At 43.6% G+C, this 21,161-nt stretch overlaps 7 protein-coding genes across 11 annotated transcripts; 5 read left to right on the forward strand and 2 right to left on the reverse strand.

Moving 5' to 3' along the window:
• Position 1: 1 nt before the first annotated feature.
• RB195_010381 (uncharacterized protein) lies at positions 2-1,875 on the reverse strand (the record flags this gene model as incomplete). 2 transcript variants are annotated; one of them, XM_064191356.1, is made up of 4 exons in its annotated part: positions 2-293; positions 598-853; positions 1,085-1,253; positions 1,753-1,875. In XM_064191356.1, 4 exons carry the CDS (start codon positions 1,873-1,875, stop codon positions 2-4), a joined length of 840 nt encoding a protein of 279 aa, XP_064048938.1. The 2 variants fall into 2 exon arrangements, with proteins under 2 accessions (XP_064048938.1, XP_064048939.1); XM_064191355.1 differs by lacking the exons at positions 1,085-1,253; positions 1,753-1,875 and having other exon boundaries at positions 198-293; positions 391-606.
• A 4,271-nt stretch (positions 1,876-6,146) lies between these two features.
• Positions 6,147-6,638, forward strand: RB195_010382 (uncharacterized protein; the record flags this gene model as incomplete). The annotated part of the gene is made up of 1 exon (XM_064191357.1): positions 6,147-6,638. One exon carries the CDS (start codon positions 6,147-6,149, stop codon positions 6,636-6,638), a length of 492 nt encoding a protein of 163 aa, XP_064048940.1.
• A 33-nt stretch (positions 6,639-6,671) lies between these two features.
• On the forward strand, positions 6,672-7,705 carry RB195_010383 (uncharacterized protein; the record flags this gene model as incomplete). Its single annotated transcript, XM_064191358.1, has 2 exons — positions 6,672-6,793; positions 7,159-7,705. The coding sequence occupies 2 exons, from the start codon at positions 6,672-6,674 to the stop codon at positions 7,703-7,705; spliced, it is 669 nt and encodes a 222-aa protein (XP_064048941.1).
• On the forward strand, positions 7,274-7,705 carry RB195_010384 (uncharacterized protein; the record flags this gene model as incomplete). The annotated part of the gene is made up of 1 exon (XM_064191359.1): positions 7,274-7,705. The coding sequence occupies one exon, from the start codon at positions 7,274-7,276 to the stop codon at positions 7,703-7,705; it is 432 nt and encodes a 143-aa protein (XP_064048942.1).
• A 40-nt stretch (positions 7,706-7,745) lies between these two features.
• On the forward strand, positions 7,746-8,660 carry RB195_010385 (uncharacterized protein; the record flags this gene model as incomplete). The annotated part of the gene is made up of 2 exons (XM_064191360.1): positions 7,746-7,937; positions 8,427-8,660. 2 exons carry the CDS (start codon positions 7,746-7,748, stop codon positions 8,658-8,660), a joined length of 426 nt encoding a protein of 141 aa, XP_064048943.1.
• A 482-nt stretch (positions 8,661-9,142) lies between these two features.
• Positions 9,143-13,208, reverse strand: RB195_010386 (uncharacterized protein; the record flags this gene model as incomplete). Of its 3 annotated transcripts, XM_064191361.1 has the most annotated exons (5): positions 9,143-9,998; positions 10,431-10,661; positions 12,172-12,277; positions 12,561-12,732; positions 13,161-13,208. In XM_064191361.1, 5 exons carry the CDS (start codon positions 13,206-13,208, stop codon positions 9,143-9,145), a joined length of 1,413 nt encoding a protein of 470 aa, XP_064048944.1. The 3 variants fall into 3 exon arrangements, with proteins under 3 accessions (XP_064048944.1, XP_064048945.1, XP_064048946.1); XM_064191363.1 differs by lacking the exons at positions 9,143-9,998; positions 10,431-10,661; positions 12,172-12,277 and adding an exon at positions 12,783-12,847 and having other exon boundaries at positions 12,553-12,682; XM_064191362.1 differs by lacking the exons at positions 12,172-12,277; positions 12,561-12,732; positions 13,161-13,208 and having other exon boundaries at positions 10,431-10,636.
• Positions 13,209-14,439: 1,231 nt separating this feature from the next.
• On the forward strand, positions 14,440-16,638 carry RB195_010387 (uncharacterized protein; the record flags this gene model as incomplete). 2 transcript variants are annotated; one of them, XM_064191364.1, is made up of 4 exons in its annotated part: positions 14,440-14,477; positions 15,842-15,977; positions 16,130-16,318; positions 16,369-16,638. In XM_064191364.1, the coding sequence occupies 4 exons, from the start codon at positions 14,440-14,442 to the stop codon at positions 16,636-16,638; spliced, it is 633 nt and encodes a 210-aa protein (XP_064048947.1). The 2 variants fall into 2 exon arrangements, with proteins under 2 accessions (XP_064048947.1, XP_064048948.1); XM_064191365.1 differs by lacking the exon at positions 16,369-16,638 and having other exon boundaries at positions 16,130-16,324.
• Positions 16,639-21,161: the final 4,523 nt, after the last annotated feature.

The raw sequence follows: 21,161 nt of genomic DNA on the forward strand, positions 1-21,161 counted from the left end.
GTCATCGCCTGACGCGACTAACCGCATCTTCGCCAAGGTGTGCCGTCCTTGAACACAGCTTTGCCCAACCTTCTCGATCTTCTGCGAGAGCTTGCACAGAATCAATACATTCGTCGCTATTCCATATTCTGCGAAACCTTACGTCTTGCCTGAACTGCCTATCCACGCCGAGTGTCCTCAAGTCCTCTTTCACCACCTCAGTCCAAAACTTCCGTTTTCGGCCAGGTGGCTTCTTCCAGCTCGAACCTGGCAAACTCCTCAGGACTCGTTGAACAAGGCGATCTGCCGGTCTCCTTAATATATGACCAAAGAAGCGAAGACGATTTACTTAGGCCACTTTCGATGGCGGTGCAAGTTTTGGTATCTTCCACGTGTCATTCGCCTGTATACCACATCAATTTCTGCGTAAAGATCTTCATTGTGGCATACAATAGGCCAAAAGTAGCCAAGTAGCCGTCTAAGCAGCTTTCGTTCCGTGCAGTCAAGCCTCTCCATAATCGTTGATGCTGCTGCCCAAGTTTTCGATCCGTACATCATGATGGGTGAATTGCGGATAGGTGAACTCGCAGCTTGACTTCGTTGGTGACGGGAGTCGACCACAGGCATTTCGTTAAGGAGTTAAATGCAGAAGTGGCCTTAGCGCATCTTTGCATCTCATCTCTCTCGTAGCTGCCGTTGTTCTTCAGCGTACAGCCCAGGTAACAGAACTCATCGAGTTCTATCGGTTGTCCGTCCACTCTGATTCCCGTTCGAGGTCTCGAAGAGATCCACATCTGCTTGAATTTACCAGGGCGTAGACGTAGTCTATAGGCTGCAGCCAGCTTCGATACAAGGTTGACAACATGTTGTCGACCTTGTATCACAAGTCGACCAAACGGTCAGCGTTGCCCGACGTGCGCTCCGCTGGATAATACCATTTTCCTAGCACATCGGATTGCTGTTCTAGTCTTATTTTCGCATTTGCGTCGATTCCGACAATGACCACCTACTGGCTTGGTATTTTAGACATCAACGCATTGAGTTCATCGTAGAAGGCGTCCCTACTGTTGCCCTCAGCGGTTTCCATAGGTGCGTGAGCACTTACGATCTAGAGGCTCAACGTTGTCTAGATGCGCCCTTCTACGACTGAGATCCCGTAGTCGTAGAAAGGCGCATCTAGACAACGTTGAGCCAAATTCCTCCACCAGGTTCTTGTAATCGTTCCTCACAGCTATTGCGCAGCCACCTACTTTGTTCTCATCAGCATCGCCGCACTATATGGTGTAATTTTCAATGCTGATGACGAGCCGATCTCTTATGCGTGTTTCCTGCAGTGCAGCAAAAGGCACACACAGATATCGCAGAAGTCTGGATAGAGCGGCTTGTTGGAGTTCACTCGATAGTGTTCGGCAGTTCAGCGTGACGAAACGAATGGTTGTTGCCAAAGATTCCATGCTCTCTTCAGGCAGTTGACCTTTCAGGTTATGAGCTTTGGCGATGTGCTAGACGACAGCACCTTTTTGCAATGTATGGGAATCTTTCGCCATATAACAGTGCAGGTTATATAGCTCGTACATTCCCAATGCGTACACTCGAACGCCTGATTGCGTTTAGTTAAAGGTATCACCCCACAAATCTGAGGTGGTGCAGATTTCAGGTGGAGTATTCGTATACAGGATGGGAGACTACGGAGAGGGGGGTGATTCCGTCCATTTCTTCCTAACTGCCGTAAAAAACGGCCCGGAAGACACGGCTTCATTCGTTTTGACGCACCATTTTGTACAAGAGGTTCGATTGGAGCACGCCAGCCTTGTGCGGCGCCGTATCTTCCGGGCCGTCTTTTACGGCAATTAGCAAGAAATGGACGGAATCACCTCCTTCTCCATAGTCTTCCATCCTGTATACGAATACTCCACCTGAAATCTGTACCACCTCAGATTCGTGGGGTGATGCCTTAAAACAGGGCCACCACGTGCAGGTAGCAATCAGAATCGTATACGCGGCCCCTTCTTACACCTACTCAAAACAATTCTATTTTCACAAATTTTTGTTACCCCATAATTTTCATGTAGTTTTTTTTTCGCGTTCCAACATTTTTCATTTCATCTATTTCACGTAATTTCACGTATTTCAACCATGTTGAGTTCGTTTCACAAAAAAAAACAAAGTTTTTCAACAAGCCTTTTCAAAATTAAGGCCTTTATTATGAGATGAAGGGTGGTTTTGATAGTAAAAAATCAATAACCTATTCATAATTTAAAATTATTATTTAGTACCACCAAATGTCTGTTAATGTGAACCTGTAATCTCGTAGTTATGTTATGTTTATTTATTTATTTATTGAAAACACCTGCAGGTGTGCCATAAAGCAAACAACAAAATGGAACAGAGCTCACTAGAGTTTCGCCTGAATTTTTCACAACAACACTAGCATAAGGGGTGGTGGGTTGGCAGGTCATTCTCCTGCTACAAAAGGTGAGAGACCCCACCTCACCCAACATCCTTTTCCCAGACCCAGAACATCACGGTAGATAAACGGATACTAGGGATCGGGTGACCAACTTAACCTCAAACGGAGGAATCCGTCAGGGACCCTCGGCGAACAGGTGGGGGGACCTCACGCGCAAGGGCTCACTAACTTTGCTATCCTTGAACGGCTTTCCACCACTGGGAGAGAATAAGGACCAATTGTAGAGACGAATTTGAAAAGGAGAATATCAAGGCAGAATTCCAGTTAGCTGGCGTCATAATGAACAACAGAAAGAGGGGAACTAAAACTGTGATCTAAAAACACGTATCAATCCAATGCTTATTGTGGTCGCTTGTTAGAGGAGAGGACTTGCTCTGTCTCTGAAAAAATGAGATTTGGGCCTCCCTTTGGACTAGACATAACTTCAGCTGGAAGTAGATTAATCCAACGCGCAACCCTGCAGAAAAAGGAATCAAACATAGTTGAGAAGAGTTTTCGTCTGAGTTTAGAGTAGTGCAAATTGAAGCTTTCTGTTCTCCCGCTTGTTGGTCGGAAAATCCAATACTTGCTTGCCTTTAGCTTAACTTCCATTCGTAGGATCCGAAAACCCAAAACTAGATCGTTCGCTACTCGTCTGTACTTCAAGCTCTTTAATTTCAGCGCGATAAGTCGAATTTCATAGGAGGGAATAGTGTCAGGGTAACCCGGATCGGGGAAGCATCTATAATAAACCAGCCAAGTGAAAATTTGTTGTACTTTCTCTAACTTTTTGATATCCTTTTTCAAGAATGGACTCCAGACTGGTGTGGCTTATTCTAGATGTGGCAAAACGTATGTCTTGTAAAGAAATATTAGCAAATCAGGGTCCTTAACGTGCACGCTCCCCATTATTTCCCCCCGACAGCGCTTTTTTGGTGACAAAGTCAAAATGAGTGGAGAAGTCGAACGATTTATTAATTATTACCCCGAGGTCTCAAACTTGCTGTTGATATTGAATAGTTGTTGAATTGCAAAAGTAGGGAATCTGATGAGCCTCTCCGAAATGCAACGCTACTGTTTTGGAAAGATTTAAAGGCCGATCAGATTTTCTTGACTATGATACCATCCTCTGGATTGCTAGGGAAACCGTGTTGTGGGCGAAAGTTTGCTCATGAGGCCGATACAAAAAATATACTTTGATGTCGTCCGCAAACATTTGAATTTTCATGTCAGGATGGATTCAAATCAAATAGCTGGAAAGATCAGCAGAGTACGCAAGGAAAAGTAGCGGCGAGAGTGCACTGCCTTGCGGAACGCCAGTTTGCAATGCATAACGCTTGGAGCAAATGTGCGAAAGTTCGACTTTCCTTGAATCTTGGCATAGAGATAGCAACTTGTTGATAGTCGAATTTAAGCAACAGCCAAGATTGTTAACAAACGGCTAACGTTTCGGCGTTGTCGCCTTCGTCAGAGCCTGGAAAGTAAGAACATTTGCAATATATCCTTTCAAATGCCTCATCCAGAACAAGTCATCATCCCCTAGGATATTACACCCGGAAACAAAAACCAAAAAGCCCAAATCGTTGTGCCTACCTTAGTAGCCGCGTTGCCGTGATGTTAGCGGATATCCGCGTGGTGCTATCGCTCCGCTGATACTAATTAGGATGCGACCTGCATATGACCTCGTAGATCAAACCCGCAAAGGTCTTGATACAGAGCCAGCTCGTTGGTCACGGCTAAGCACTCTTCCTTTCTATTCATTTTTGGACCTTTTGCATTTATCCAAAACGCTTCTAAAGTTCTGCGAGCTATAATTTCGGGTTCGTACGATAGAATTGTGACAGCTACGCAGAAAGGAACGTTTTCATGATATTGTCTGCGGTGAACTCCGAGAGGAGTTGCTGCATTCGATTGTTTCATCCCCCTTAGATGTTCTTTAATGCGAATACAAAGGGGGCGCCCTGTTTCGCCAATGTATTGGTCCCCACATGTTTTGCACGAAATTAGATAGACTACACCAGAGACCATGCAGTCCCCTTCCTTCCCGAATGGGCATATTACACAGTCTGGAGTGAGACAGAAGCGGTCGTACATTCTGTTTCGAACTAGTTGTTTTTTTGAGATTTGTTGGAGGTATTTCCACAACTCTCACTTGGTCCTCGAGACCGCATTTCAACAGACTAGCCCGTATAGCTTTACTCAGGTCGTCGGTTATGAAGGGCGGGCAGAAATTGATCTTATTCGACTCAACCCGTGTGGCATATTCTTGCTGCGCACCAAGATCTGGCCTACGTGCTACATTATCAATGTAACCGTTAGAATTCGCGATGCGTTGCGCTAGGTTGATCGCATCGATCCGCTCCTGGACATCTGATGTCACCGTTACGGCTGTCCTAAACATGTCTTTAACCACAGATTTCTTAGTTTTCCAAGGGTGAGCGGAAAGACAATGAACTAAAATGTTTTTGCTGCTAGGTTTTCGGAACCATAAATTTTGTTAACAATTTTGGCTGTTGCTTAAATTCGACTATCAACAAGCTTGGAGCAAATGTTATGGACCTTTACAGTCATGTGTCATTCTTGAAGATACGATCTCGATCAACTGAGCAACTGTCTACGACCTCCATAGTTTTCGAGTTTGAAGAGAAGCTTTTTGTGATTTACCATGTCAAACGGTTTAGATAGGTCGAATAATATTACATCAACTGACTTCCCTTTGTTTACTTCCGTCATCCAAAAATAGACCGAATCAGACAATAGCGAAGTAGCGGAGGATGCAGATTGGAAGCGGTGTTGTTCCGAAAAGAATGACATTTCTTGATGATAGCCACTCGTTTAGTTTTTCGTTGATTATTCTTTCCAAAATTTTGCTTGCGGAGAATACAATACTGATGGGGTGAAAGTTCGAGAGAGCGTTAGAATTGCTTTTTTGTGAACTGCGGTAATAAGTGCATCTGTCCAAATTTTAGGAACTTCACTGAAGATAAGCGACGCATTAAAAATATGAGCAAGAGGACGACATAAAATATCTGCACATTTTTGGTAAACTATCTGGGGAATACCATTGAATGGACACGAAAACGAAGGATTTGAACGCTTCACAACGGTAAGGACTTTATTTGGATAGATGACAAAGTCGAAAGACCTTTGAGGAACAAGAATGGCAGAGAAATCAGTAGTTGGCAATGGAAGATTATGACAGCTTTCATCGAGTTTTGATGAGTAGTCAGAAGCAACCACGAATCTCCCTCACTAGAGGGATCACAGCCGGTTAGTCGAGAGGCTACCTGGCGCGTCCCTGGGTGGGGGATAGGGGGCTAATCGCGGACCAAAAGCGACCGTGTGCCTGCCCAGATACGCGGGTGGATTTAGGGGATGGGCTTCCTGTTCCTGCTGAGCCAGGACTGACTCATGACATCCTTGAATCCCGTACGTCGGTACGGCCAAAAGCCCGCAATCAAGTGACTGGGAGGTGCAAGGGAGGCGGTTTGGAGTCGTCTCCAACAAATAAGCTCCACATGTCCACTGCGGGAGAACGGAAGTTCTCCCAAAAACTCATGGGACTAGAGGCTTGCAACCTGCCTAAGGGTTTTAGAATTTTTTTTGCATGTAGCAGTAATAGAAAAGAGTCTTCTGATCCCGAAGGAAAGGTACGGTAGCGCCAGGAAGGACGGGGTTGCAGGAGTCATATAGGCTACCGAAACGGAAAAGGACTGGGATGACGTTCTGTACTTATAACACACGTACGCTTGCATCGGAAGCGGCCATCAAAGATCTGATTATGCAAGCTAAGAAGACTAAGTACGACGTCATCGGACTGACCGAGACGAGACGACGTCACCTTCTCAACGCCGTATATGGAACTGGAAAACTGTTCTTAGGAACATGCGACAGTAGAGGTGTTGGTGGATTTGGGGTCCTCGTCAACACGAGTATGGCAAATAACATCGACTCTTTCGAACAAGTTACGACCCGAATTGGACGACTGCGGATGAAAAGATCTGGTCCAACACCAGCTTTGACTACCTTCGTCGCTTGCACTCAAACATCAAGTTGCGAAGAAGAAGTCGAAACTTTCTATATGGACCTGGAGAAGTTCTGCCGAGAAGATCATGCCCTCTACAAGGTCATAATTGGCGATTTCAACGCCAAAATTGACCCAAGAAGAACGCCTGAGGAACTTCACATTGGGACCCACGGCCTTCAATGAAATGAGCAGGGAGAGAGGCTCTCCGAGTTCATCATGACGACTAAGACCATCCATGGGAACTCGCAATTCCAGAAGCCTTCTTCTCTACGCTGGACATGGGAGTCACCCGCTGAAGTGTACCGTAATGAAATAGACCACATCATCGTCAATAAAAGGTTCTGCATGACGGACGTCGCTGTTGTACCAAAGTTCTATACGAGATCGGACCATCGCCTCCTCCGAGGAAGATTTAGGAGAGAAGAGAAGGCCGCCAAGTTCAGAGAGCGAAATCCCAAAACTATGATTAACTGGATCTCTTCGCTACGCTAGCCGGCTTTTGGAAAGATTCCGCAATGGACAACATTGACGAGGAATATGACCGACTCAATGAACACCTTCACGGCTGCATGAAGAAGGCTGAGAGTTTTAAAACCATCAAGAGACGCTTGTCTCTTGAAACTCTTGAGCTGATACGCTAGCGTGGAGCAGCAGGAGCCGTAGGGAACCAGGAACTCACGACCGAGCTCGCAAGGCTTTGCAGAGAGGCGATAAAGGAAGACCTTAAAAAGAGAAGAGCAGAAGCGCTGGCTGAAGCCGCAGAGGCGGGGAAAAGCATCCGCTATGCCTGTCGAGACTTCGCCAGTCGCAAGACGAGGATGACTGCTCTCCGGAACCCAAAGGGAACAGCCATTGCATCGAGAAGGGGGATGGAGAAAATCATCTACGACTTCTACTCTGATCTCTTCGACAGCCGTGTCCACTTGCCTCCTCACCATCTGAGGGAAGACGGACAAGTCATTCCAGAGATTCTCCCGTCCAAAATACGACATGCTATCAGTAAGAAGTCGGTAAGAAGTCGTACGGCACCCGGTCCCGACAGAATAAGACCAGAACACCCGAAGAACCTTCCGCCAGTACTCATCAACACCTTGGCGAGGCCCTTTACCTGTCGGAATGCAAGGTTCCTCAACAGTGGAAGATCAGCAAGACCGTGTTGTTGTAAAAAAGGGGAGATCTACATGACATCGGCATCGGCAGCTATCGCCCAATCTGCTTACTGTCCGTCATCTAGCTCTTTACAAGAATGATCCTTAACAGGATTGAAAAAGTCTTGGATGAAGGACAGCCATGCGAGCAAGCACGGTTTCGAAAAGGATTCAGCACGAATTACCACATTCACGGTTTCGAAACTCATCACGAGAGTACAAGATGCCGCTCTGTCTCACCTTCATCGACTTGAAGAAGGCCTTCGACTCAGTTGAGACGGAAGCGGTCATGGAAGCCTTGGACAACCAAGGCATCCCTACAAACTACATAAAGGTATTTCGAGAGTTGTACAGTAACTTGCACAGTAACCGGAATTTCGCCATTCTACAAGAATATCATCATTGATGTGATAAGGGGGGTCCGACAGGGTGATACAATCTCACCCAAATATATTCACAGCCACCCTCGAGAACGCAGAGTTGGAATGGGACGACATGAGAGTGAAGGTTAATGGTCGGTAGCTACACCATTTGCGCTTTGCTAATGACATCGTACTGATTACACCTAGCATCAGCCAAGCGGAACGACTTCTGACCGACTAACGGCGATGGAAAGTAGAAAAAAATACGAAAAGAGGATGAAAAGTGGCATTTTCAAAGTTAGTGTTGCTCTAGTCTACTAACGAAGTCCTCTCCTCGACCGGCGTCGGATCGGAGCGCAATAAGTTCGTGTGCATGGCCACCAGGCCACCGCAACGAAACGGCTGCAACAATTTACCTTGAGCTGAATCTGCAAAAGAGGATGTTCATGCGCAACGGATAGGTCTCGGATACCCCATTCTCGCTCAACGCAACGAACATATCCGAATGCACCAGCCACGTTTATCTGGGTCGGGAGTTGAACATGACGAACGACCCGACCCCCGAGCTGGGCAGGAGGAGACGAGCGGCTTGGGGAGCGTATAAGAGCATCGAGGATGTAGTAAAGAAGACCAGGAACATCCTGCTCCGTGCTCACCTCTTCAACTCTTCAACACCACCGTACTTCCTGCTTTGACCTATGCTTCGGAAACCTGGGCATTTCGCAAGCAGGAAGAAAACGCGGTGAGCGTCATTGAACGCGCAATGAAGAGAGTGATGCTAGGAGTATCCCGTTTCACGCAAGTGAGGGACGGGATTCGAAGTTCTCTCCTACGTCAGTGATCAAAAATTTGAGACGCGTTTGCCAAGGAAAATAAAATAAGGACCGGACACGTGATGCGCTTTGATGACAGCCGTTGGACCAGAGCCATGAGCGACTGGGTTCCCCGCGATATTAAGCGCACTATAGGAAGACCGCCGACCCGATGATCAGATTTCTGCACAAAGTCCTTCAAAAAAAATTATGATGCTCTTCGTGTCCTTTTCACTGTGCGACTCTGGCACGCGATCGGGACAAATGGAAGAATTACCCGCGCCCGCTCGACCAGTTCGAAGATTAACGGGAGTCAAGGTGATCAAGTTAGAAGCAAAGAATTTTTTTTGATCAAATTCCCATTGTCAGTCCTCAACACAGGCAGTTTGTGTTTTATACATGAGAGCGTTGTTGAAAGGGTCATCAAGTTGGTAGAAGATCTGATTCTTTTGGTCGAATAGATTTCGCAAATGCAAAAGATAAGTAGGTACACAATTCTTGTTAAACTTCAGCGGGACAACCTTGGCTAAACTATCGTACATCACTAGGTAAAAACGGCGATACATTTCTGCAACAGACTGATAGTTGTCGAAAACTTCCAGCCAGTTCACACGAGCGAAGAATTTACGAGACTCGGAATAGTTTACACGACTGAAATCTGGCAATGGCAGATAGAGAGGTTGATCGGTATTGAGGTCGAGTTTGAAAGAAACAACATTATGATCGGAATTGGCAAAAGGAGGCAGAATTTCGACATCACTGATGCTAGATATGGAAGAAAGAACGAGGTCGAGAATGGAACGGAAACTAGTGGGAGCATCAATGTTTTGGGCTAGATCACGATTTTCCAATAAAGTTTTGAAGCGTTCAGTAGTGGAATTTCTATGTTTATTCATGTCAACATTAAAGTCGCCCACAATTATGATTTTAGGAGACGAAAGGCAGACTTCTAAAATAGCATCAAACAAGGTACCATCATCAGTCTTAGCAGAATCTGGGGGTCGATAGGTAACTACAAATCTGAGTGAATGAGGTGTGAAAGGAGAGAGGAGTTCAAAACACAACATATCAGCAGCCCCTTGGCGTTTGAGTGGAATGAGAGCCGCGTGAAATTTGTCGCTAACTAAGCAGCAGACACCTCCGCCCTTTTGAAGCGGACTGTCTGAGCGAAACACGAAGTATGGTAAATCGTCTATCAGTTCAGAATCGAAAATTGTAGAGCTGAGCCATGTTTCAATAACAGTTAATACACATCAGGTTGGTACAGACGAAGAAAAGAGTGAAAAAAATTGCAATTTGTTTACTATGCTGCGTGCGTTAAACAAAATACATTTTGTCTTAGAGAGAGGTCCACGTTGGATTACAAGCTTCCCGTCATTGGTTTGCGGGGAAGTTCGGTGATGTGAGAGAGAACATCTTTGTAAACCACCCACTCACGCGTAGATGACCGTTCATTTCTCAGACGAGCCTCGTGCCTTAACTCATAATCCCGTTTTCATTCTGCAGCGGTCATGCTTTTACGTAAAAATATGTTCGAAAGGCTTGTGCGGCGTAGGAGGTGCGCTCTTGACAGAGCCTTTGCCCAGCGGGAACGAGAAGGGAGTACAACAAGACAAGACGTGGCTTATTATCGTTGCGTTGAACTTTCCCAACCTATGAACTACTTCGGGCAGGCAGTCAACTTCAAGCGCATCAAGGACATTGGCCACCTTTTCTTCGAGATCCCTCTGTCTTTCTATCAAAGATCTATCAGCTCCAAATTCCGCTAAGCCAGTGATCACAATACTGCGGCTCCTCTTTTCAGCTTCAACTCCATCAGCCACTTCTTGTGTGATTTTTGTTTTCAAGACAAGAACCATCTTCTCAATGATAGATCGGTGTTTCCTTCCAAAATTTCGTTGATGATTTCAGCATAAGAGAGCGATTCGATGTCCATCTCATCATTTTTGGCATGAGAAACGGTTTGAGATGTGCTGATAGGTTTTTTCTTTTTGCGGGAAGAATTACGAAGGGTGCGCTGAGTAGATCCAGGCATGTTATCAATAATCAATACTGACGATTTGCAACAGAGAAACACGAAAAACTGAGTTCGAGACGTGGACGGAAGGAATTAGCGTGAAAAGGAAACGAGAGAGCAAAACCAAGAATAGGATGAAAAAATGTGAGTAAAATGTGAAGATATAAAATTTATGATAGGCAAAGAAAAGGGAAAAAAGAAGTCAGAATACAGAGAACTGGATAAGCAGCCCCACGCGGTGGTTAACATAAACAACAACATGAAACGGTAGAGCTTCTATCTTTGCTTCTGTTCAGATATAATATTTGTTGGAGTCTGTAAGTCATTTCGAAGAGTTTTTTCTGTTTAACATTGTAATCTTGAATATGCTTCTTGAATAACCTAACCGTGAATAACAGAATCTAACCTAAACTGAACTATCCGAGCGGTAGAAATCAGCATTTTCAAATTTTCAACAGCTACTCTTATTCGGTTTTCATCAAAGCCAGAAGGCCGCCGTGCAGCTTGACACAGTTGTACCGTGCACGAGGAAGACGGAGCTAAGGCTGACCTACTGCTAAGAAATGGTGGCCAAGTTCAGAATTGGCAAATTTTATCAAGGTGATTTCTCGCGAAACGTCAGAAGCAAGTTGTTCGAGCGCTGGGACATCGTTGTTAACAGTGAGAAGGAATACATAGCGGATTTGTTTGCAGTTATTACAGCCGAAATATTCACTCTCTCTAAAATCTTTGTTAAAAAAAAACCCAAGAATTTGAAACTCGAACGCTCTTTAATCATGTTTAAATGTTAATCATGTTCAAAACATTCGCAGCTGTACCAAACGTTAAATCCTGAACCAGTTTCACTTTATATTCGGTTTTACCGTCGCCTATTTTGTAGTTGAACCTCATCGCATAGGGATCATTTATAACAGCTTTCGTTGATACGGATCAGTTTTCAGAAGAGCTTTCAATCGGATTTAACGTTTGGTACAGCTGCGAATGTTTTGAATTTTCTGCACTAAATCTTCGATGTCCATATATACTCTCGAAGCCTCATTTTCTGTGTTGCTTACAGTTTGAGCCAGCTGATTCATCATGTTGACTTCTAGCCGTATATGCACATAGTTGACTACCGCTTAGTGTGGAATCAGCGGTTATTCGTTTTTGTGAAAATCGTATTTTTCAATTGGCTTCGGTTGCATAAAAATCGCGCACTTTCGTCGACATCGCCAAACATTCCGTCTGTCTGATCCATAATGTTGCAGGAACGATGTCAACAGGTGGTGTAACTTGCGTCTATCACCTTCATTCTAGTGTTATCCCATCAAAACGACTTTGAGAGTATTTTGTGGAAGAATGAATAAAATTTTACATTTTGAACCTCTTCCTACTTACTGAATTGTGAAATTTTGGTTATGAAGTGAGGAAGGTACAAAAGAAAGGCCTCCTTCAATTACGTATGGTCGCCCTGGTTTTCTAACTCTTTTACTGAATCCGAGACCTTGAAATCGAGGACTGCATTGTTGTTGAGGGTATTCTGGAAACATTTTAACCCCACATCTACGCTATTCCTTCAATGGAAGAAAAACATTCAATTTGTAGATCACAATCATACATTCTTGGAATTTTTGCATTCTGACGGACTGTGGGGAAGATCCCAGTACATATCACAAAGGATAACAGTAGAAATACCGCAAATGAAACACTCTACTCCATAAGAAGTCACTTGTTAAATTAATCGTGCCTTCAGTGATGTATTCGAAAATCACTGTACAATTATGTACCTGTGAAATCCACTCGTGGTTTTTCAACTTGATTTTTTGACAATAGACATCTTTGCAAATTTTCCTCATCGTATTCGAATTCTATATTCAAATCAGCAGCAGTGGGAATTCGCAGCAAATTACTGCAAAGTTTTTGAAATCGAATTGCACATAACTGCTGAGTGGCTTGAGACTTAAAGTAGATCATTTCAACCAGGAAACTTCCGACACGAAAATATTTACCTAACTTCAACAGGAAAAGTATGGTCACCGCTGTTTAGTCTCGTATAGATAGGTTGTGTGATAAGCTAACTTCCAGGGTTGGCGAAGTTAGGAGTCGGAACAACTCTCTCTCGATTGACTTCGAATTTCTAATCCTGCAAAGTAGTCGAAAAATGAAATTTTATTTTTATATGAAAGAATAGAACAAAGATGTGATGTCATAAGCAGAGAATCAATGAAGCAATGTTTAGAAGGGGGCGGGTGTGGCGCAGTCGGTTAGAGGTCCGTTGTAGCCACACGGTCGAGAGTTCGAAACCGCCCTAGCGCAAACCAAGCCTTTCATCCCTCCGATGTCGATAAATTGGTACCAGACTTGGCTGGGAGGATAAAAACACTGACTTGATCATCGGCTTGCCCCCGCAAGTCATTGTAAAGGCCAACACGCATTCCAAAACCTCAACGATTACGAATTCCAGTAAAACACGTTGGCGCATCCCGAGTGGATTGATACGCCAGTGACTTTATCCTTTTTTGATGTTTAGAAGACTACCAAGAAGAATAAATCAAAAATACACCGACTGGTCTCTACTAAACATCATGAAACATCATGTTCCCCGTTTTTTCTTCCTTGTGTGCAATCAGACAGAACATTGTTGTAGGAGCATTCAAAATATCGCTCTAATAATACATCTTTCTCATTCTGGGTCTCCACCATCTCAAAATTTCTGCTTCCAACTAGTTTTCGTTGCGCGAATTGTAGACAAACATGTTGAAAAGATCAAATTTCATGTTGACAGAACGCTGAGAAGAATAGAAGAATGTTCGGTTTCACGTTAGAGATTCTCTTAAAATAATGTTGGAGTTGATGTGACCCATTTTCAGCCAGATAGAGATCACAGCTCTCAAAAGGTCGGTCTATAAGTTGGACACTCTACATGCCCAGCAACTCAGGTTATTCCAAATCGTTATCTAGCAGAACACTTGCTAGGACCACTCGAATGTAAATAATGCGAAATTCAACAGTGATGCGATGACTGGAACCTTCATGTTAAACTCCTCCATCCTCGCAAAAGATGTTCTTCTGAGCTGTGTCTTCTTTCCGTTAAATCAAAATCCTATTCTCTTCCCTGCTTCGTTCCATTCCTGAAGCATCGTTTCTGCCACAAACTTATAGAACTCGTTTTACGACGACACTCTTCTCGAGAAGTACCAACGAAGCAGAAACGGAGAATTATTAGAACTCGCACCTTGCGAAAGTGGGAACGTAGCTCGAGGACCTTAAGCGTCGTTTCCTATGTTTTGTATGCAGTCCGCCCAGAGCACGCAAACGCTTACGACAGGCCGAAGTAACATTTACTGATTTTGATCTCCACGTCTTTTCTGTCTTTGAGTATCTGTCAGGTCGGTTTTCTTTTCTATTATTTCTTTGATCTCTGTGTTCAGTAGTTTGCCTCCTAAATGTGTTGGTGTAAATTCCCGCACACAATTTTATTGTGTGGTTTCTCTCCTTAATGTCCATTTTGTCTTCTAATGCATGCGATAACGTGGGGAGTTATAATTTCAATAATTTTCTTCTTCTTCACGCTTTCTTCGACACCTTTCTCTGCACCTTTAGCTTATCTTCTTCACGTTTCACCAGACATCGCTTGGTGTACCTTCTGTCATCCTTTGTTGTCGCATGTACATGATCATGCGAACCATTGGATACTCTGAAGGGTAAGCCAGATTTATACTGTGTTGTTCCTACTGATGGCTCCCAGAGGCTCTGTTGGATTAGTGAGGCTCAAATAATTTGACTTCGGATTTTTAACAACACCTGTCCTAATAACGTGTCTAAGCAGATAGGTGTGTCCACGCGAGCGCTTGTTGAACCTGAATACAACGGGACATAGCTCATACCTTGTTGTGTTAAACAAAGGTCTCTCTATACCCCACCATCTCAAATATTATCAGTGGGTCATGACAGCCTGCAAGTAGGTCACTATCTGAGATTGTTCGTAACCTTAGTCAGTCGAATTACATCCTCTGCTCTTCAAACTACTACTATTTCAATCTATATTATGGATGCTACTCGGAAGTAATTTTTTAAAACTACTTTGTTTCTCTTTTTGTATACAAGTAATATTGTCCTGATTCTAGTGTTGAAATGAATGAATGCCCAGAATGAATGAATGAATGAATATGTGGTATAAATAAGGGCAAAGAACTCCGAATGCATCTCTTCGACTTCTATGGATATTCGAAGGAACAAATTGCGGCATTTAATTCTCAGAAAAGGAGAGTGGCCGCTTCTGGAAAGCCAGTTCAAAGCTGCATATTCTGTGATACAGTGTTCAACAGTGAGAGTGGACATAGTCGACATAGAACCAGCAAGCATGCGGACGAACATTCAGCACCAACTATTATGTGTCCTCTCTGCAGAGAGAATATCAACGTGAATCACGTTGATGCTTTCACTTTTTTGTTGAAGTGATTTTATCAAACCCATACGTATAGAACCACCGTGAGTTCGCAGAGCATGCTCATCAACAACACGCTAAAGACTCAGACGAGGTGTTGGTGGAGACCTTCCGATTTCAGAATTCATAAAAGTTGTTATAAAAAAAACTCAAACATGAGATGTTGGAAGGGAAAGCAAACGTGAGAATGGACAATCTTCTCCAGCTGCTCATTGCGCTTACGACCGAGTTGGAAGAGGAGCGCGAGATCATGATTGGAATCTTAAGCAAGACATCTTCGTTTGATCGATTGCACTCTATATCATTTAGAAGGAGAGAGGGCTGAAGGAAGGAAGGTACAGGCTCCAGCAACACCATAGGACAAATAAACAAATACTGTGGGCAGCAGCAACTTCAATGTTTAAAGTTTAGATGCCGGTAATTGTTTCCAGTTCAACAATCATTGCTGCAGAGGGGGCGTGGTGCATGTCACTACGCTTTTACGTGCCGTTGTCCTATGGATGTGAAGAGCGGCGTTAGCTGTGCCCACGTCCACGCAGCGGTGTTGTACGCAGCATGAGGCAAATCTAGCAGCTTATTAATCTTCGTACAGCTTTCGATTCTAACTTTCTACGTCTCTAGGACGCCATTGCAGCAAGAAGCAGGTTCCTCGGTAATCGGTAGAGAAACTGAAAGTGAACAGTATGTACTTTACAGCAGCGACGGAGATGAAGAGATGATGGAAGTAGTGGTGGAAGATGATGTGGAAAATCAGGAGGTTGCAAAAAGTTCGACGGATATAGAGCACCGCCACAAAGATATTTTTCAAATGATGGAAATGGTTATTGTAGTCAATTTTCGTTTTTGAAATAAAATAAACCAACGATATGCGTTTATGCGTGGGCATCAGCTTATCAGAGTGCCCTTAAGCTGATGAGAGAACCAACGGAAGGCACGCAAATGGAGTTAGAGCAGGCGCTACAGCAAATGAAGGAAACAAGCAAGAGATTAGGCTTGTTGACAGCGAATATTGGAAGGAACGGAAACACTGCTCGCCGTCCAGACGTGCCTTCGGTCGGCCGTCCTCAAGCATTGACACCGTTAAGGAGACTGGACAAGGTCTAAAACCACTCATATGCAAAAGGGAATCCTTTGAAATATTTGTTCAGCGCTCTCATCTACACAAGAAAGAGCAGGCTAAGCGGAAACCAACTGCGAACATGTCAGACTATGCGCGGGATGAGAGGGACGCGTGCGCTGTTTGCCTTCGGAAGCAGCCAAACAATAGCACAAGCAATCAAATTTGTTGGATTCAGTGTCCAACATGCGAAGATTGGATGCATATTGATTGCATCAGCAAAGTATTTCCTCGTGACGGCAGTAAACTGGATGAAGTGATAGATAGCATGTACAATAACAGAACATGTGTGTTTATTTAGCAATTTACATGTTTAGGAAGAGGAATAGTTGTAAACATAAATGTAAACACAAATATAGTTTGTGGTTACATATAGTGTATAAATTTGGTACAACACACGTGTGAGCTTCCCCTTCACAGCATGCAATGGTTCGCATGATCATGTACATGCAACAACAACGGATCATAGAAGGTATATCAAGCGATGTCTTTTGAAACGTGAAGAAGAAAGGCTAAAGGTGCAGAGAAAGATGTCGAAGAAAGCGTGAAGAAGAATAAAATTATTGAAATTATAACTCCCTACGTTATCGCATGCATTAGAAGACAAAATGGACATTAAGGAGAGAAACCACACAATAAAATTGTGTGCGGGAATTTACACCAACACATTTAGGAGGCAAACTACTGAACACAGAGATCAAAGAAATAATAGAAAACAAAACTAACTTGACAGATTCTCAAAGACAGAAAAGACGTGGAGATCAAAATCAGTGAATGTTACTTCGGCCTGTCGTAAGCGTTTGCGTGCTCTGAGCGGACTGCATACAAAATATCGGAAACGACGCCTAAGGTCTGCGGGCTACGGTCCGACTTTTTATAATTGTAATTATAATTATAATTCTATAATTCTATAATTCTATAATGTAACAAGGTGCGAGTTCTATAATTCTCCATGTCTGCTTCGTTGGTACTTCTCGAGAAGAGTGTCGTCGTAAAACGAAGGTTCGAGAGGAATCTTCCGTCAACACGTATGCTCGTATTAACGGGAGATTGGGCATACAAAAAGCTTTGTACCGAATCAGCATAAATAGACAGCACCTGACTAAATGCTTATCCACAATGAAAAGTTGCTTGTTCTTCTTGTTTTCATGGTTTCTGTAGGATCAGTGATCACGTCATTCTTGAAGTGTCTTTGTCGAATAACCTACAGTATTTGTAGGACAGGAAAACATCTGAGATAATAACGTCGAGGCGGTCGTCATGTGATCGGAGGTGAATAGCATCGGTCAGAGAAGAACGACTTAAAATTGGTATAAAAACTATGCAGACTTATTTGTGGAACGGGATGAGAATTTCTCTTGCGAAATCTCCTACAAGCAGTATGCAAAATGTCCTACACATTGAAACTCAACAAACAAGTTCTAAAAAATCGTATAAACGACAACTATCTGGAAACTTAGGCCAAGCCAGACCGCATTCAACGCTGAAATAATGCCCGCTATACATCGATATTTTGCCTACTCAGTCATGATATCCCCAGGAAGAATCCTTTCATGCAAAAGTTAACTCCACCAACTCTGCCGGATAACAGCAACCAAGAATTCACTGGGAGTTAACACTTCGACAGATTCAAGTACTGAGGTTTTCTTTCCTAATAGCATTTTCCTTCTAACTGTCCAAAGAACGTGGTCTGAAAAGGTTTAGCGCACCGCATCCCCTCGAGTCTTAATAATGTGCCACGAAATGGCATAGCTTGTGCGAGCGGAAGAGGTAGCGTCAGCAGCACACTGAATGTCTGTTCGCTCGCAGAAGTGGAGCTTTATTAGGTGTCACGTAGAGGGATCCAGTGACAAGGCCGCTTCCCACCCCGTCTTCTGGATACTAGAGAAGTTGAGCGTGATCGCGACTGCAAGTAGCGTACATACGTAGCATGCGCATTGATATGTATGTTTTGCTTGTTGATGAAAGTTTAAATGCACTGTGGAATTGTTCCTTGAATGCGATTACCAACTTTTTGAGATAACGACTAGCGCCTGAAACATAACTTGTTCGTAACAAAAGAAGGGCCTGTACACTACGTCGTATATAAGTACACATTGTACCAAAGAGTTCTTCAGCCATGAGTTGAGCTGGTTCTTAGCGCAATCAATTTCGGCAATTTACCTTTGTTTCGTTAGAATTCATTCATGGTTAACCTATGAAGCCCATGAAAGCGGAAGAAATAAAGCACTAAAGTTGTGGAAGCTCTAAAGACTGTTTAATATAAGGTGTTGATCTGTCCGTCCGTTCCATGCGATTGAAACCTACACTCAAAGAGATGAAGTGCAACTCAGACCTGGGAAATTAAATTGTTCCACTGCGAGACCGCATATGCTGCTTGTTCAGATGCATCCACATCGTATCGTATCGCACAGGCGTAATATTTAGTTAGGACTTCTAATTATCCTAGTATACAACATTTGAAGGGGGAATGGGGACAAGTATTTAACCGCACTGTAGTAAGCGCTGATGAGGTGGGAGTCAAGACGATGAAGACGTGGAAGATTGTCTGAAGCGATTATTGAGTTTCTATCTTTGCAACGCATGGAATCAGATCGAATTTGATCATTAGGGTCGACGATGCTGATCACGAGTATGTGTGGGCCGTAGACGATGATCCGCAATCTTTAGTTCGTCAGGCTTCCTTTGTGCATCTTCGCTGCAAAGTTACGGTTTCGCCTTCTGGGACGCATAAATTCTACTTGAGGGAACTACTTGAGAATTGATTAAGCATGCCAATAAAATGTGAACAAAACCCTCGAGCGATTGTCGAGGCTATTAGTTCCAAGCTTCCTTCGCTATAAGTAGAATGGGAGCATGTCAGAAGACCTACTACAAAAAGTGATAGCAATTTTGCGTATGCAAGAAACTTTCAAACTCCTCGAACTTGCTAACAGATCTCATCCACTACTTCTATGATTTCGTTGCTAAATGTTTTGCAAGCCCACATTGCTTTTCCACATTTTTATGCTAAGGGGAAATTATGTTACCAGCGTAAGAGACCCTAGAAGCAGGCTGCCCGCACAGGTGTGAAAAAGTAGTGAAGCTTATGGTAGGAAAAGTGTGTACGGTTCATCAGTCGACCACGTGGTCCAACATGTATCATTATGTTTGATCTATACAGAAACCATGCTGTCGACAGTCGATCATTAAAGAGGCAATAAATTGAAGAATTTTTCTAGCAAGACTTTGCAATGCTCCACGAAGACAAACCAGAAACTAAATGTTCCCATTACAATGCCCGAGAGGGGATCGTATCCTTTTTTTGCAAAGAACGCACCAGATTTAGAGGACTTTTCAATCCTTTTCGTCATCACTCCGATCAGAAACTAGGACTAGACAAATTGGAGGAAGTATTTGTTTACATTTTTGCAGGCTTCTTACCTGTACTAGGTACAGTTCTGATTCAGTTTTGCAAGAATCAGAGCGAAAACACCCTGTTCTCTACAAATAGGGGAATCGAGAGCCTCCGTTTCTCCTTCAAGATAACTCATTAAACCCGTAGAAGTGAGAGAATGAAACTGCTTAAAATAGAGCAGAGAAGAAATTAACCAATAAGGCAACTCTTTCTATTCGTGGAGTGACGACATCCGCTATAAGTGCTTTCATCCATTCAGTGATTGAAAAGTTACTAGTTCTTGTAAACTGAGGTCTCACAGTGCTGTTAAGGATTTCCTTCTAGTTAGGAACAATATGTAAGTGATGAACTGTTTCTTTGAAGAATCCTTTCAGATGCTTCAGAAACGAAAAGGGAAACCCAATACGATCGACTTTATTTCAAATAGTTTTACTTTGTTTGAAAGAGTAAGATTTCTATGTTTCAACAAATGTTCTCACCGACTTCACTCACGAAACTCATTCCTGCTTTCAATGTTAAGGATATGTAAACTACGTTGTTCTACGCGAAAATTTACCTACAAAGAAGCTTAAATAACAAAATATAGCTAAGAGGAAATCGTATTCCCAAAGTGTTACGAAGGCAAACTTTGAGCACGGTTTAAATGTGCATTTTTACTTTTTTCCTTCCCTAGAACGCGGTTGAAATGCCCGCTCGATCCAGACAAGGCAGAAAGAAGAAGTATTATATATCATGCAAGAGAAAATCCATGCCGTGTAGCATATTAATAAAGGTAACTCAAGCAAGTATGAGTAACGGCGACTGGATGGCCAATGAAATCGGGGCGATCAAGCCTTTTGACAGTTATTTCATAGTTTTGCAGCGCCACGTCACACTATATGGTGAAAGATAGGATGGAATAGAGAAAGCGAGCTCTCCCCTTAACTGTTTGGGGCCAAATGTGAGTTCTCTTTTTTTGGCTTCTCCATACTCCTTCTGAAAAATAAAAGTGATAACAAGAATTGATGTAGTCGGGTCAAAATGACATAAAGCACGGTGCAGTTGCGAAAGCGGTTGCGCTCGAAGCGCGCGGTGAGATACCGGTTGGAATCAAGCTGGGACCATCGCGACCTGCAGCAATGAACGGTGGTAACAGGGGTCCTCGCTCGATCCTAACCGCTTACGCTCCACCGCACCGCTTCAAGTGTAACCATTTACGTGCTTCTTTTTTTATGTGAGGTGTGGTTTTGACTCTACTGTACACAAAACATCTTAGTGCTGGTGAGCTCATGCTGAAATGTTTATGGGGGGTGATTCTGTCCGTTTCTTCGTAATTGCCGTAAAAACGGCCCGGAAGATACGGCTTCGAGCGCTCTGGAGCGCTATTTTCTACAACGAGTTCGATTGGAGCGCGCCAGCCTTGTGAACGCGCCGCATCTTCCACACTG

The sequence above is a fragment of the Necator americanus genome, chromosome III (genome assembly GCF_031761385.1).
Source record: "Necator americanus strain Aroian chromosome III, whole genome shotgun sequence".
Taxonomy (NCBI): domain Eukaryota; kingdom Metazoa; phylum Nematoda; class Chromadorea; order Rhabditida; family Ancylostomatidae; genus Necator; species Necator americanus.